General features: G+C 36.0%; 1 protein-coding gene across 2 annotated transcripts in view; it reads right to left on the bottom strand.

Moving 5' to 3' along the window:
• Positions 1 to 379: 379 nt before the first annotated feature.
• LOC145686141 (protein YIPF5-like) overlaps positions 380 to 13568 on the bottom strand; it is a 547759-nt gene continuing 534570 nt past the window's right edge. For both annotated transcript variants that reach the window (XM_081759129.1, XM_081759130.1), the window contains one exon: positions 380 to 697. In XM_081759129.1, the coding sequence (XP_081615255.1) occupies positions 535 to 697 (163 nt within the window). In that variant the 3' untranslated portion in view covers positions 380 to 534. The remainder of the gene's footprint in view (positions 698 to 13568) is intronic.

Below are 13568 nucleotides of genomic sequence, written 5' to 3'. Positions count from 1 at the left end.
TATGTGAAAAATCCCATAAATTCTGTCATTTTTTTTACGAAAATTCCCTTTATCCCATTTCATTGTCAAAAAATCCCACAATATGGTTTTTTCCCCACGGGTTGGCATCACTGGCTGCAACTGCCGCTAGCGCTTACGGTGGATTCTTTCTGAACTAGTGAACTACGTGAGTCAAATTATGATGTAGTTTGCTACAAAATGACACCAAAACCATGTCTGTAAGATAAATGAATAAAACAATATGGGTTTTCAAATTGTAAAGTCATTTTTAATACATCCTGTATATTCGCGTAAATACAGTATCAATCTCCAAAATCACGAGAGAAAATCAATGTAAACAGTGATGTAAGGTCAACAATTAAGTAAGAAATAATATACAAATAAATGAATAAATCAAACTTTTATTGAAGTATCAGTATTCGATACCTCAAAACAAACGTATGTCGATTTTCGGAACAAACTTAATATATGTTACTACAAACAAACATTCCAGGAAACATTAAGAATAATATTAATTTCAGAACGTATTTCACTTTAGAATATAGTTATCAAAGCAAAGACTCCATATAGTAAAACACAAGGATAAGCTACAAGTGGCTGTTGATGATCCATTGCCAGAGCCGTAACAAAGAGTTTCGATGCCGACAAACTGCACCAGCAGATGGTAAGAATTGTCAACAGGATACCAAGAAAACCACTGAAATTAAAAAAGAAAATATATGTATTTAATTTCTTCAGTTACTTAATTTTGACATAACTGGTTAAAAAAAACAACAGAAAGAGCCATTGACACTTATTAGAGCAGAGAAAAAACATGATAAATTTTATATTATTTGATTGATCAGGGTTTCACTACACTTTCTAGCAGTGGTGATTTCGAGGGGTGGCTCCAGGGAACATTATCCCCCTGCCCTCTCCGGAACATATCTGCGATCGTGCTCAACGTGGGTTGCCTGAATTTTTTGTAGTATTACTTTCACCACCACTATGTTTTAGAAATTTTCATCTGAGGTAACCAATGCTTTCCAGGTTCGTGTGAAAGAACAAATTTGACATAGCATCCAGATTAGTTTAGTGCCCACTAGTGATGTGTGTCCGAAAAACCGACGTTTAAACAAGCAATTTAGCAAGAATGAAGTTCAAAGGAAAGGTACGAGGGTCATCCAGAAAATACAGACCGTTTAGTTATACAAGATGAAAAACACAATATTTATTGGAAAAACAATTCTCTTACATACCTGAAGCTTTCTTCACTTCTCTACGCAATCAGCACGTTCATTTAAACGTTTGTTGTATCTGTTCACGAGCTTCAGAATGTCTATGTTACACTCTTCTGCGACCAGTTCATTGCGCTGCTGCAAGTCAAGAATTGCTAGATCAACTCGGATGGGACAGTTTTGATCATCCACCCTATAGTACGGTTCTTGCTTCTGGTGATTTCCACTTTTTCCTAAGCTGAAAGTGTTTCTGGCTGTAAACGTTCTGGAAATGACTAAGAGTTGAAGAATGCAGTGACCACCTGTCTTAATGAATTAGTAGCAGAGTACATTATGAAGAGTACATGATGAAAAATCTGAAGCTCATGACCAGATATGACAAATGTTTAAATGTAGGAAATGATTATGTAGAGAAGTGAAGGAAACTTCAGCTATGGAACAGAATTGTTTTTCCCAATAAAAATCGTGTTTTTCATTTTATATAACTAAACGATCTTTATTTGCTGGATGACCCTCGTACATCGGCCAACATATTTGTCTAGAAACAGGAGGAATTGAATATTCTGTCCTAAACCGTAGATATGTAGGCCTAATATTCTGGGTCCTTAACCTTTTAAACTTCGAGCAGTTATCTCTACCAAATCCGTGTTTTAGTCAATTAGACACAGCGCAAGCTAACTTTGCACTTTGAAACCGTTACTTCCCGAGCGAGTGAGACGAAAATGAGAGGAAATGGTTGATACTACGCATGCGCAAGATATGTTGCCAACCGCGATTATCGAAACTTCTCAGTGGTAGATCCTAAATAGTTTATTAAAAAAAAAAAACTAATTTGATACTACTGAATGTTTGCCTCTTTGCAAAGCATCACACATCCTCTCCACTATTTTTGCAATTGGTACAATTGATAACAATAGACCATCGTTTGCTCTTTCTTTCTCAAAACAAGCTTTGACATTATATGTCATTTCCCTACTTAGACTTCTGATCATACTACTGCTCCCGAATTTTTTTAAAAAAGATCTTTCATCTTCCATATCATAACGTTAAATAACCAAAGTATAAGATAATTTGAAATCAATTATTAAAATTAAGAATAACTGAATGCATCAAACACCTGAACGTGCCGGCATAAAAAAGGGTAAAGAACTCATACAAATATATCCACCCAAAAGAATATATACACATAGTATTTTAGTTCTACAAAACACAAAAATTCAGATTTTTATATACCACTATAACACAATGCTAAGTAATACTGAGTGGAAAACATTCTTTCACCCTTCCTATTTTGACCTTTGGGTTACCAAAATGAATAAATAAATAAATAAAATAAAATAAAATAAAAAAGAAAATGGAAGCCTCCCACACATCTGGTGGTCAATCGCTTAGGGTCTAAAACAAGAGACATGGCTCACTCACCCCTCGAAATTAGCTATTTCCTATGCTTGTCGAGGTTTGTTGTTTGGCTGGGTTTCGTATAGTGTGCTGGTAGATAGAAAATAAGGTGTTTGTTGTTACGAGGGTGTTATCGTATGCCGGTAAAGTGTAGTGTGGATAGGCTAGTATAGTAGTTTGTAGGTGTCTCGGTGTGTGTTGTAGTGAATTAACGTGACTATAAATGTTATAAACCCCAATGCTATAAATGTTGATTGATTGATTGATTGATTTTTACGTCCCGTTCAGCAGCGAGGCTATATGAGACGTGGACCTACTGATTAATGTGGAATCCGAACCACATGAGCTCCCGGCGGGAAGCGAACCCGGGTCTCCCGCGCCAAAGGCGCGTTCGCTAACCGCTTAGCGACGGAGGAGCTCAAACCCCAAAGTGAAGCACAAAAAGATTCCAAGGATGGGTTGCGTCATGAAACACAACTTTCAAAATTAATGATGTTCAAAGAACTCTGTGAATTTAGGTTCGGGCAAATCGGGAGAAACGAATGGATATCAGGTTATAATAACGTGAAGCAAATTGAAACTCAGTATTGGGAAGCAGAAGGAATTATGGATGAAATTACCGAGAGGGTCGTTATCAGTCTGGGTGGTGTCGATAGTGATAGCAACAGTGATTCAGAAGAGGATACTGACCGTGACTTATCCGGAATAGAAGAAATGTAGATGAGTGTTTCCTTTATGTAGGCATACACATAGATAAAAAATATTTGACATTTCATTTTTATTTGTGGAATCCAACATCTACTAGTAATAGTAATGAGCTAGATATACATAGATGAAAAGGTACAACGTACGAGTTATGAATAATACCTCACATTTCTAGATTCATAGCGAATATTTATTTCAGTTGGCAACACTGATAAGTTCACTTTTCTGCCTCCTAAATCACGCTCAGATGGGAGTCAAATTGCGAACAGCATTACGTCACTCAAGTGCAGAGTTGTTGTGCGCCGTGTCTACCTTAGAGTTAGTAATATTGGTACAGTAATAGAGGAAAGTTTTGTATTGTTTAAAATCTGATGTTATAGGCAAGTCAAATGTGTATAGTCGTATAAAAGGTATCCTTCATTTCAATGTTATTCTTTTCTGCCCAAGACTGGCCTTTAATTGGTATTTAAAAACAATATTCATTGCATTTATATTATATGTCGAATTAATTGCTTTAGACCTTTGATTATTCGTAACTTAAGAAGCAGAAGCCTGCACCCCACAATATATCACAATCTTGTGTATCAGGTCATGGTAATATCAAGTGTGATCCAAATCGGATGAACTCCGAATGCTTTATCTCGGTTAGTTTTAGAGAGTATGACTTGACCATAACTTGGGAATCGTAAACCTGAAAACACGATTCACACTCTCATATAGCAAGAATCTCTACCGTTCCAAGTACGTTCCCGATAGGATACTTTATAATATGACTCGATATTTATCCGCATTTAAGTCATTGGTGTTGTGCGTGTTGCTTAACCAAACATTTAAAAAACTTTGTCCGTTGTGGCAGGGTAAGTGGTTATCCAAAAAAAAAAAAAAATGTTTAAAAAATTCAGTAAGGTCGGTGCCACTAACGGCACCTTTCCCGCACTACCCGTAATCGAATTTCCAGCAAAAGTGCAAAACGCTCCGCCTTATTATATAACGTGTCAAAATCTACTCCGATGTCAAGTCTAACTCGGATTGGATAAGTTTGTTGTGTTTTTTCTTTCGAAAATTTGACTGCTCATAAGTTGGGAACAGAAAGTCTGCATTACATAATATTTCACATGCTTATATAACAGATCAAAGTCTACTCCCACGTCTAGTTTGACTAGTATCAGAGAAGTTTGTTGTGTTTTTTATTTCGAAAACTTGACTGCCTATAACTTCTCGTCTATAACGGGAACCAAACGTCTACACAACATATATTTCACATACTTAAATAGCAGGTCCAAGTGTATTAGCATGTTAAGTTTTATTACTATTAGATTAGTTCCGTTAATGTTTGCTATTTTTCGAAAATATGACTTAAAATTATATCGTCCATAATTTGGAAACCGAAAGCCTATACAACATAAATGTATCATAGGTTTATACAGCAGGTTAAAGTCTACAATCTTGCCAAGTTTAATGCTAATCGAATAGGTATGATTAATTTTTTTTTTTCAGATGAAATCTAACAAGGGACGAAGTAAGAAATAAGATTGACTTGTGAATAATCTGAAATGTCCTTATACTCCATATTGAAAGGTGCATTAAATAAACTTTTATTAAAGGAAAGGAAAGAGGTGGTAAAACGAAGAAGATTGCGGTGTGAGAAATCACAGTAAGAACACTGATACATTCTTCTCTAGAAACTCATCAGATCTAGAATCCAACCGGCAACTCTTCATACCAACGAACCAATCCACTTTCTTATTTTATTCAGTAAAAGGTATCAGGGAAATCAAGAAATAATTTTTAAGAAAGAAATCTCAAACAACATTTCCTCAGCACTCTGAAATAAATATATACATACACTTTTGGAACTAACTATGAGAAGTTATCAATAGATCAAGCTGAAAGAAATTCTTATAAATTAGGTAAAGTTTAATTATAGAATGAATTGATCTAGATAACATAAACTCAGGTAAAGACTGCAAAGGAAATCAGGCCATATCAACTACCTTTAAAGTCGCCGTTACCCGTGATATTAACGGATTGACTCCATTAACGAGCTCAGTCGAAAAAGTCACTCAGGCTGTCTGTTGAAAACACTTAATTCAAAAATTCGCTTTCGCTGCAGATATGGTGTAGAGTAACAGACGGACGGACGGACGGACGTAAGAACATTACAATCTTGTATGAATCATTACGCGATCCTAATAAGACAACGTACTTAGGGGCATTTCATTTGCAATACATTACAGATTGGAGTGGAACAGAAAACAGTGTGGCGCATCATACAACTCTAAAACAAGTTCCAATACAGAGTGCCGATAAACTATGCATACATACTAGTGATTCATGTAATTCATAGTCTGAAAGAAAGTATTATTTCATATTATTCAACGTCAATTAGAAAGAATTTTTAGAAAGCAAAAATATGAATTAAGGAGAGAGAGAGAGAGAGAAAGCATTTTAATAATTAATGACATATTTTTATAGTTTTGGGGAGAAACGGTAAAACGAAATTTCCACACTTTTGAAATTTGGGTTTCCAAAATTGAAAATGTGTGAGCCTCCACTTTATGTTTCTACTTTGTGTTAATAACTTTCTAAAAATACATCTTTGTATGGATAAATCATTCTTCTCTGTTTTCTTCGTGAAAAAAATAACAACTGTATTGGCGTGAACAGTTCTACCAATACTACAAGCCTAATTACATCACAATTATCATGAAGATATGTTTATAAATGTTGATAAATAGTCAACTCAAAATTAGTGCAATGAAGCAATTGGTAGGCATCTTTATACATATGATAATCGTCGCACTTAAAAATGTACGGAGAATGTTCTGAAGTATATATTGTGTTTTCTGCAAATTCTACACGGTTAATAATATTAGCATTAACACTAATTGCAGAAACAAATTAGCATATATATACTTTCGGACAACCAAAATGTGATATTAAACGAACATCATTTTAAATTAAAATAAATCTTAGATTTTTGTCTTCGTTTGTTATTTTTGTATTCGTAATTTTATTAATTTATATATTTTATACTTTTTTTTTTTTTTTTTTTTTTTACATTTTGCCTTAAAATCCATCGTGTTTGCTGTTGTAATCATTTTGAATATTTGTGTTTCCGGGAGTCAAGAATGGATTTATTCAGTTTTTGTTTTGGAAAAATTTGAAACATGAACAGAGTACTTAAAAAGTTTAAGTGTGGATTTCAAGCTTTATTATATATCACTGTACTATATATTTATTGCTGTTGTATTTTATACCACTGTACTATACACTTTATATCACTGCATTTTATATCGAAGTATAGCTAAGATGAAGATTCTACCAAATCGTAAAATATCTCATATGAAATTAAAAAAAAAACTATCTAGAATATCTAAATGGTCACTATACAACACACATGGTATAGTCATAATATCCCATACATTGAACCAAGGGTAAAAGTGGATCTGAAAAGAAGGTAGGAAGAAGGTAGGTACGTTCCCTCTGCTTACCTTTGCCCACTGTAATATTTTAGAAACTGGAGGGACGCTCTACATATTTTTTCGAGGTAGGGAAACGTCATCCTCCTACGTTCCCCCTCACTTTTACACCTGCATGGAACTATAAACATATTGGAAAGAAGCTTGAGCAAAATTCAAAGAATGGAAATGGCGTTCCTAATAAGGAATTTGGTAAGTTAGAGAAAGATCCGCGAAGAAAGTGCATCATAGTGGCATCTAGGGTCCTTCGAAGGAGTCTAGTGTTCCAAAATGTGCTCCACGAAATAGCTCCTTCAGTTTTGATTGACGTTTAAATGACAAAGTGATTAGCTTGGCGAATGAAGGGAGTGGTTGAGTACTTCCCATCCCATCTTGCGAGGAAATTCTGCACATACACCATCGTGGAGGCGCGGTGGCTCAGTGGTAGAGCGTTCTCCTATGGTACTTGGGGTCCAGTTCGCCCCGTGTGGATTTTGTGGTGGGCAAACACCGTGTTCGTGGGTTTTCTCGGGGTTCTCCCATTTCCTCTCACTTTCTTCATTCCACCATTTCATTTATTTCTCAACATCACTGTCTCCTTTAGCCTAACCGACATAATCGTGGGACGTAAAACTTAAATATTTCAATTTTTTTCATACGCTAGCGTATGGGGTGTTGCGTTGTCATGAAGGATGAGTGCATCATGAAGATACTCAAGGCATTTGTCCTGAATAGTCCGACGTAAGTGTTGTTGCAGTAAAATGCTGGAGTAGAACAGTGTGTTTACAGTATGACTATGTGGGATGAAATGCCACAAAACTAGCCATTAAGGCCATACGTTAAAATGATTATTAACTTTGACAGGGGAGGGATTGCTACGAAATTTCTGCCTTCATGGTGAGCCTGGATAATCCCACTCCACTGACTGCCGTTTCAAGTTTCGCTTATAGGCCCTGCCTGGTTCTTTAGCGTTAATGTGATATGATGATCGTCCCATCTGATGCATTTTTCGGGAAAACTACTGTAAAGGAATCTAGATGACGCCGGGATGTAACTCTTGACTTTATGCACAATTGCAATCATATTTGCATTAGAGTTGTAATTTTGTAATTCAAGATAAAATATATCTCAAACGAGCAATTCGTTGTGTTGCATATTTTTCGTCTTATTTCTTGATGGGGATATGTATGTTATGTTCATTCAACTCTTCACTGCCCGACTAATGACAGAGGCATATAAAGAGTCTCTATGGGCCGGAAGTAAACTAACGAGTCTTCAATACACAAGAAATCAGTGCTAATTGTCGAATTTTGTTACTGAAAGGTGCATGCTAGTATGGAAGTGATTTATACTGTGGCCAAAATCTCAAAAAATAATCACTTAATAATAACTATCCTATTTAGAAAAAAATAACCAAACGAGAAACAACCATCTTCCACACATAATTACTGGAAAATGAAGCTTATCTTATCTAGTTTCGTTACGTTCCATTTCAGATTAGGAGACAAATGTGTGATGCGAATACTCATTTCCAACAGCAAAATGTAGCTATTAGTTTTCGTCAGCGTTTTGAATTCTCTCTCTTAATCACTTACTTATAAACTGTTTGAGTAGAAGTTCTGAATTCACTTATTTATTAAAGAAAGTAGCTTTACTTTTCATATATTATAAATTTTGAAAATTTTGTAGAGCGTGGGAAACTCAAGACTAAAATGGGAATTTTTGCCTCTAGAGATGGGATTTTATATCGCTTCGGGTTGGCATTGCTGATGAGAGTATGGAAGAAAACAGGGGAAACCCGAAGAAAACCAAGAACACTATGTTGTTCGATTCAAACTTACTTGTAGGGATGGTACCGAGATTGAGACAGGATTTTATAAATCGAGATGATAACAAGACTTACTCGAAAGGAGACCGAGATCAAGACAGATATTTGTAATTCGAGACGATACCGAGAATAGAGTAATCTCAGTCGTGAAAGTCTCGTTGTCGTCTCGATGTCGATGTCGTTGAATATAGGTGAAAAAAAGTACTGAAATTATTTTTATAAAAAAATTTTTGCCTTACTAAGTTACATAATAGCGGAACAATTGTCCTTGAGCGGATACGGCCGGTGGAATGAATTGCCCTCAGTCGTAGGAGTATACACGGAAAATAACTTGTAAATTAAAAGTGTTTCGAACAACACAATTCAATATGCATAATTCCTTTCCAAATCATTTTAGTTATTTAAAGAGCATGTTGCCAAAATATTCCAAAACTTACTTTTTTAAGAGCAAACTCACAACGTATTAACCTCCCAATATTATTTTTCTAAACAGATTCAGAGATAATCCAGGCAAAGATGTGCTTAAAATTTCTTGTGTTAGTGGAGCCGCTCTGTAAGTAATAGCATTATTTTTTAACTAAGGATCAAATCTTTAGATTAGAGGGTAATAGGAGCAACAAAATTCAGAATTGGATAGGCAAAAATCATGAAAAGAGGAAAAGCATCACATATTATCAGAAAATTGTTAGGATATTAACATGCACTTTAGGTTAAACATGTGTATTAATATTCATTTAAAAAACTAACCAATAAAATTGTTACATACATTTTTCCTTTCTCTCTTTCTATATATATACACACAGCCTATAGTATGAAATTTATTTGCAGTGAAATTACTGATTCAGTGCGTTATCTGAAATGTGGGATTGAATTAAATTGATTCAACAAAACGGAAATAGACCTTAGTACTCGAATCGATTGATTAGAATTTATAAAGGTAACCACCGTTATCACTTTTTCATACATCACCTTCGAACATCGATATGTCACCTAGCACGTACCTGGAAGATCAAAAATAGTCCAACCTCATCAGCATCGACGACCTTCTGCCAACGTTCTGGAAGGCCAAGAATTTCATCGCGGTAGAACTTGGTGGGCCGTGAAGTGCATTTTGCACCTCTACTAGGGATTTGAAATGGCGTTCTTTAAGGTGATTGTCCAAGGAATGGAACAGGTGATAATCGGATCGTCCAATGTACGGAGAGTATGGTGGATACAACAACGTTTCCCGTCCAATGGGTAGAATGGTGTCCCGGGTCATCCTAGCCACGTGAGGCTTAGCTTTGTCCTGTAATAACGAGGACCCTTTTGCGATTCAGAAGTGCTACCAGAGTTTTGAGTTTTTCTTGAACAAGGCTGAACTGCTGACAGTACACAGTTGCATTTATACTCTGGCCAGCTGGTAACAGTTCCTGATGTACGATGCCGCGAGCAGTCCGCCAAATAAATAAGAGGAACTACTTCTGGTTCAATGCTGGTTTCAGCTGCTTCGGAACGGGTTCAAGGGATGCTAACCAATGATGATGGCGCCGTGGAGCTTCGTACAGGACTCATTTCTCATCAAATGCCAACACCCTGTCCAGAAATAGCTCCTTCCTCAGACGAGACAGCAAAGAAACACAAGTGTCTCCTCTCCTGCTCTCGTCGTCTTCTGGTCCGGAGTCAAATCATGTGGGACCCATAGACCCAACTTGTAGTGCTTCCCAAGTTGAAGGAGATGCTGCCGAACAGTTTCTCCATTCACATTGAATTGTAGTCCCAGTTCCTCACATGTCTAGCCACTGTTCGCCTCAATTGCTGTCTGAAATCTTCATTTTGTACATGTGTTGGTTTTTCGGCACGTGGTGCGTCTTCGAGTGTTTCGTCACCGTCCTTAAACTTGTTAAACCACAGCTGTACTGTCCGCTTAGTCACGACACTCCGATCAAAAGGCCAGGCATATCTTCCGCTCCACTGCATCGGTGTTTGACCCCAGTTTGAACTCGTACAACATAGACGCCCTTATGACGCTCTGTAGAGGTCCCATGTTCACTTTGTGCTTATGCAAATTAACGGTGTAACTGAACTGCCACAACCAGATAGTAAGTTGGATGTATCCACACCAACAACCTACCTTCGCCTTATCTCCATTCACCCTCAACTGATGGTGTGAGGGAAAATGGAACACAGATGTCCACAAACAGCGACAGAACTTTCTTGGTTACCTTTATAACTCTAAAGCCACTACTGAGGTTATATGAGACAAGATCTATTGCTTAAAGTCGGATCTCAATTACTATTTGGGCTTTACCCAAAGCTGAACACACCCGTTGAGGATTGAATCCGTCAACACACAGAGAAAAAGCACGGATTAGTCACTGAAAAAGTTAGCGGCTTGCTGTCAAAAATGAAGTGAGAAAGCCAAAAGAGGTAACTAGAGGCTGCAAAATGATACAATTTATGCATTTTTAATTTCACACGATTTATTTCGAGACTATTAAAACTAGACCAAGACAAGATCGAGACTGTTGATCTAGACGAGGCGGACTGATACTAGGTTTGAGACGAGATCAAGGAAGAGGCGATACCGAGATTACATAAAATCTGGTCTCGCCTCGTTCAAATTCTATTCTTATTTACTTGTCTTGGATCAAACCTGCGATCAATCATACCTGATTTGAGCATTCTACTAGTGAACCGTGCCTCTACATAAAAATAATACTTTGGTATATTGTCAAAGGGACTTAAATATTAAAAAAATGAACTGTTTGAGTAAAGCCAAAACAAATCTTAACATTAGAAAAAATATTGCATATTTAGGACATATTGATTGTTTTATTTTTTTAGTGTACCGTAGAAGTTACAATAAATAAAATGATAAATTTGTATTAAATTATGCTTTCTGTTTCATTTTGAGTTTGCAGTGGGGACACTTCGTTCAAAAAGTGTAAAAGCTTTTCATGCCAGTCATCCTGAATGAGGTTTTCCTGGGTTTTCTTTATTCACACTAGGCAAATACCGAGATGGTATCTAGCATACAGGTCCCAGCCCGCTTCCTTCCTTCCCCAATCCTTCCTTCGTTCCCTTTCGTTGGGTAGTGTGATCGGCGAGGGACTTCATCCCTCATAAGTGACGGACTAACATGGCCATAGATGCCGAGAGCCAGTAAATCTAATCCCTAATCCTGCTCCTAATCATTTTGAGTTTGTATTGACTCTTCTAAGAAAATATATGCTCTTGGCTTCAGTCCTTTAACCATACACTAAAGAACAAACAAAGTCAAATTACGAATATTCGTATTTACTTTATATGTTGCACATAATAAATGTGAGGACAGAGGGAGCTTACATATGATTATACTAAACTGAATACATTTTTAAAATAGTTTTCGAGTGAATATACGATTCCATCGTATAACATTTTATTACGATATTTTTTTCGGGGTACACAATGTCTCGTGCCCTTGTGATATTGTCATCAAACTCCCTGATTTAATTTAATTTGTATTCTAAAGGGGTTCCTACAAAATGTGTTTGAAAAAGTATATATGGACTTTAGAAATTGTATTCAACTGCCACGGAATCCCACCACTTGAAAATGCATATTCAGTAAAATATAACAAATCAGTGAACAGTTATACTCCCCAGGTCTCTTTCTTCCCTTTCAATTGCAAGTTGCAAGCTGTGAACAATGTATGTGGGAACGACAGAATAGAATAGAAATAAAAATAAAACATCGCAACAAGAACTACTGAAAAGAATGAGTAATAGTGGATGATGATGAAGAAGAAGAACTACAATGTGATATTGGAAATGGTCGACAAATGCGAGAGGTGTTGCTGAAAACAATAGTTTGAAAGATTAAGACAGACAAGAGGATAGAGTAAAGTAAAAGGAGAGATAAAAAAAGAGAGAGAGAAAGAAAAAATATAAAGAAAGAAATTCAAAGATAAAGAAAAAGTAGGGTGTAGCACAAAGGGAAGACTGAAGACGAAGTTGGGAAACAAAAGGAAATTACTAAAAAATGAAGAGAAAGAGAAAGAGAGAAATCAATGATGAAATTAGCGATGCGGAAGGAAGGAAGATGAAGTCTGAAATATGTCCTCAAATTCCATGAAGAGATAAGAATCATGCTGGGCTAAAATGGCGTAAAACCATCAAACCACTGAGTTAGAACAAAAAAAAAAAATCGTTTCTTCCCATTCCAAAGAAAAAGAAGTAAGATTTTTTATTCTTTTTGCCCCTGATTCCCTAAATTTTCTCTTTGATTTAGTTCTAATCATTTTTGTTCCATTCTTCTCTTTCGATATCTTGTCCTTCAAAACTTCTTTGAAAACTATATAATATCAGTGGAAACCAAAAAGAACTTTTTCTCCCTTCATATATATATATATATATATATATATATCTGTGTGAAAGTTCGCTCGTAGTAATTGTTACTAATGGATGGTACATTAGAACAATCAGATATTTCATACTTTGTCTAACTTTTCTCTTCTTTGTAGTTTTAGTCCTAAATTCGCTTTAAGCTAACATAATTTTTTTGCAGGCATCCATTGATATCTCACAAAATACAACAGTCAAATGTTGGACTTTAACGGCTGGGAAACTAGGTTGTGTAAGTCAGTAGGAAAGCTACCGTACAGTTTTCTCTATTCCTCCGAACACCATATTAACTGTGATCATGCTACAGAAAGTTCAGTTTCGAAATTTATTTTCTCACATCATCGCTACAGAACACATATGATATCTATATATAACTTAATATAACACTTGTATACTATAATATAATATCTATTATCTGTCGTAATGATATGATGGTACTATAACAACTCGTTGTAAGTAGGATATTGGAAAATAAAATAATTTTAAAATTACAGTATTACAATCGACTTGCTCAATAAGCCGTTACTTAACCCGGACACGGAATACAGGATTGATTTTCCGTGACATGCTGTCAATGTGACACAGGATTGCATTC

The sequence above is a fragment of the Thermobia domestica genome, chromosome 5 (genome assembly GCF_964235325.1).
Source record: "Thermobia domestica chromosome 5, izTheDome1.hap1.1, whole genome shotgun sequence".
Classification (NCBI taxonomy): domain Eukaryota; kingdom Metazoa; phylum Arthropoda; class Insecta; order Zygentoma; family Lepismatidae; genus Thermobia; species Thermobia domestica.
The sequence above is the reverse complement of the archived record's forward strand: the minus strand, read 5'-3'. Positions and strand labels throughout refer to the sequence as shown.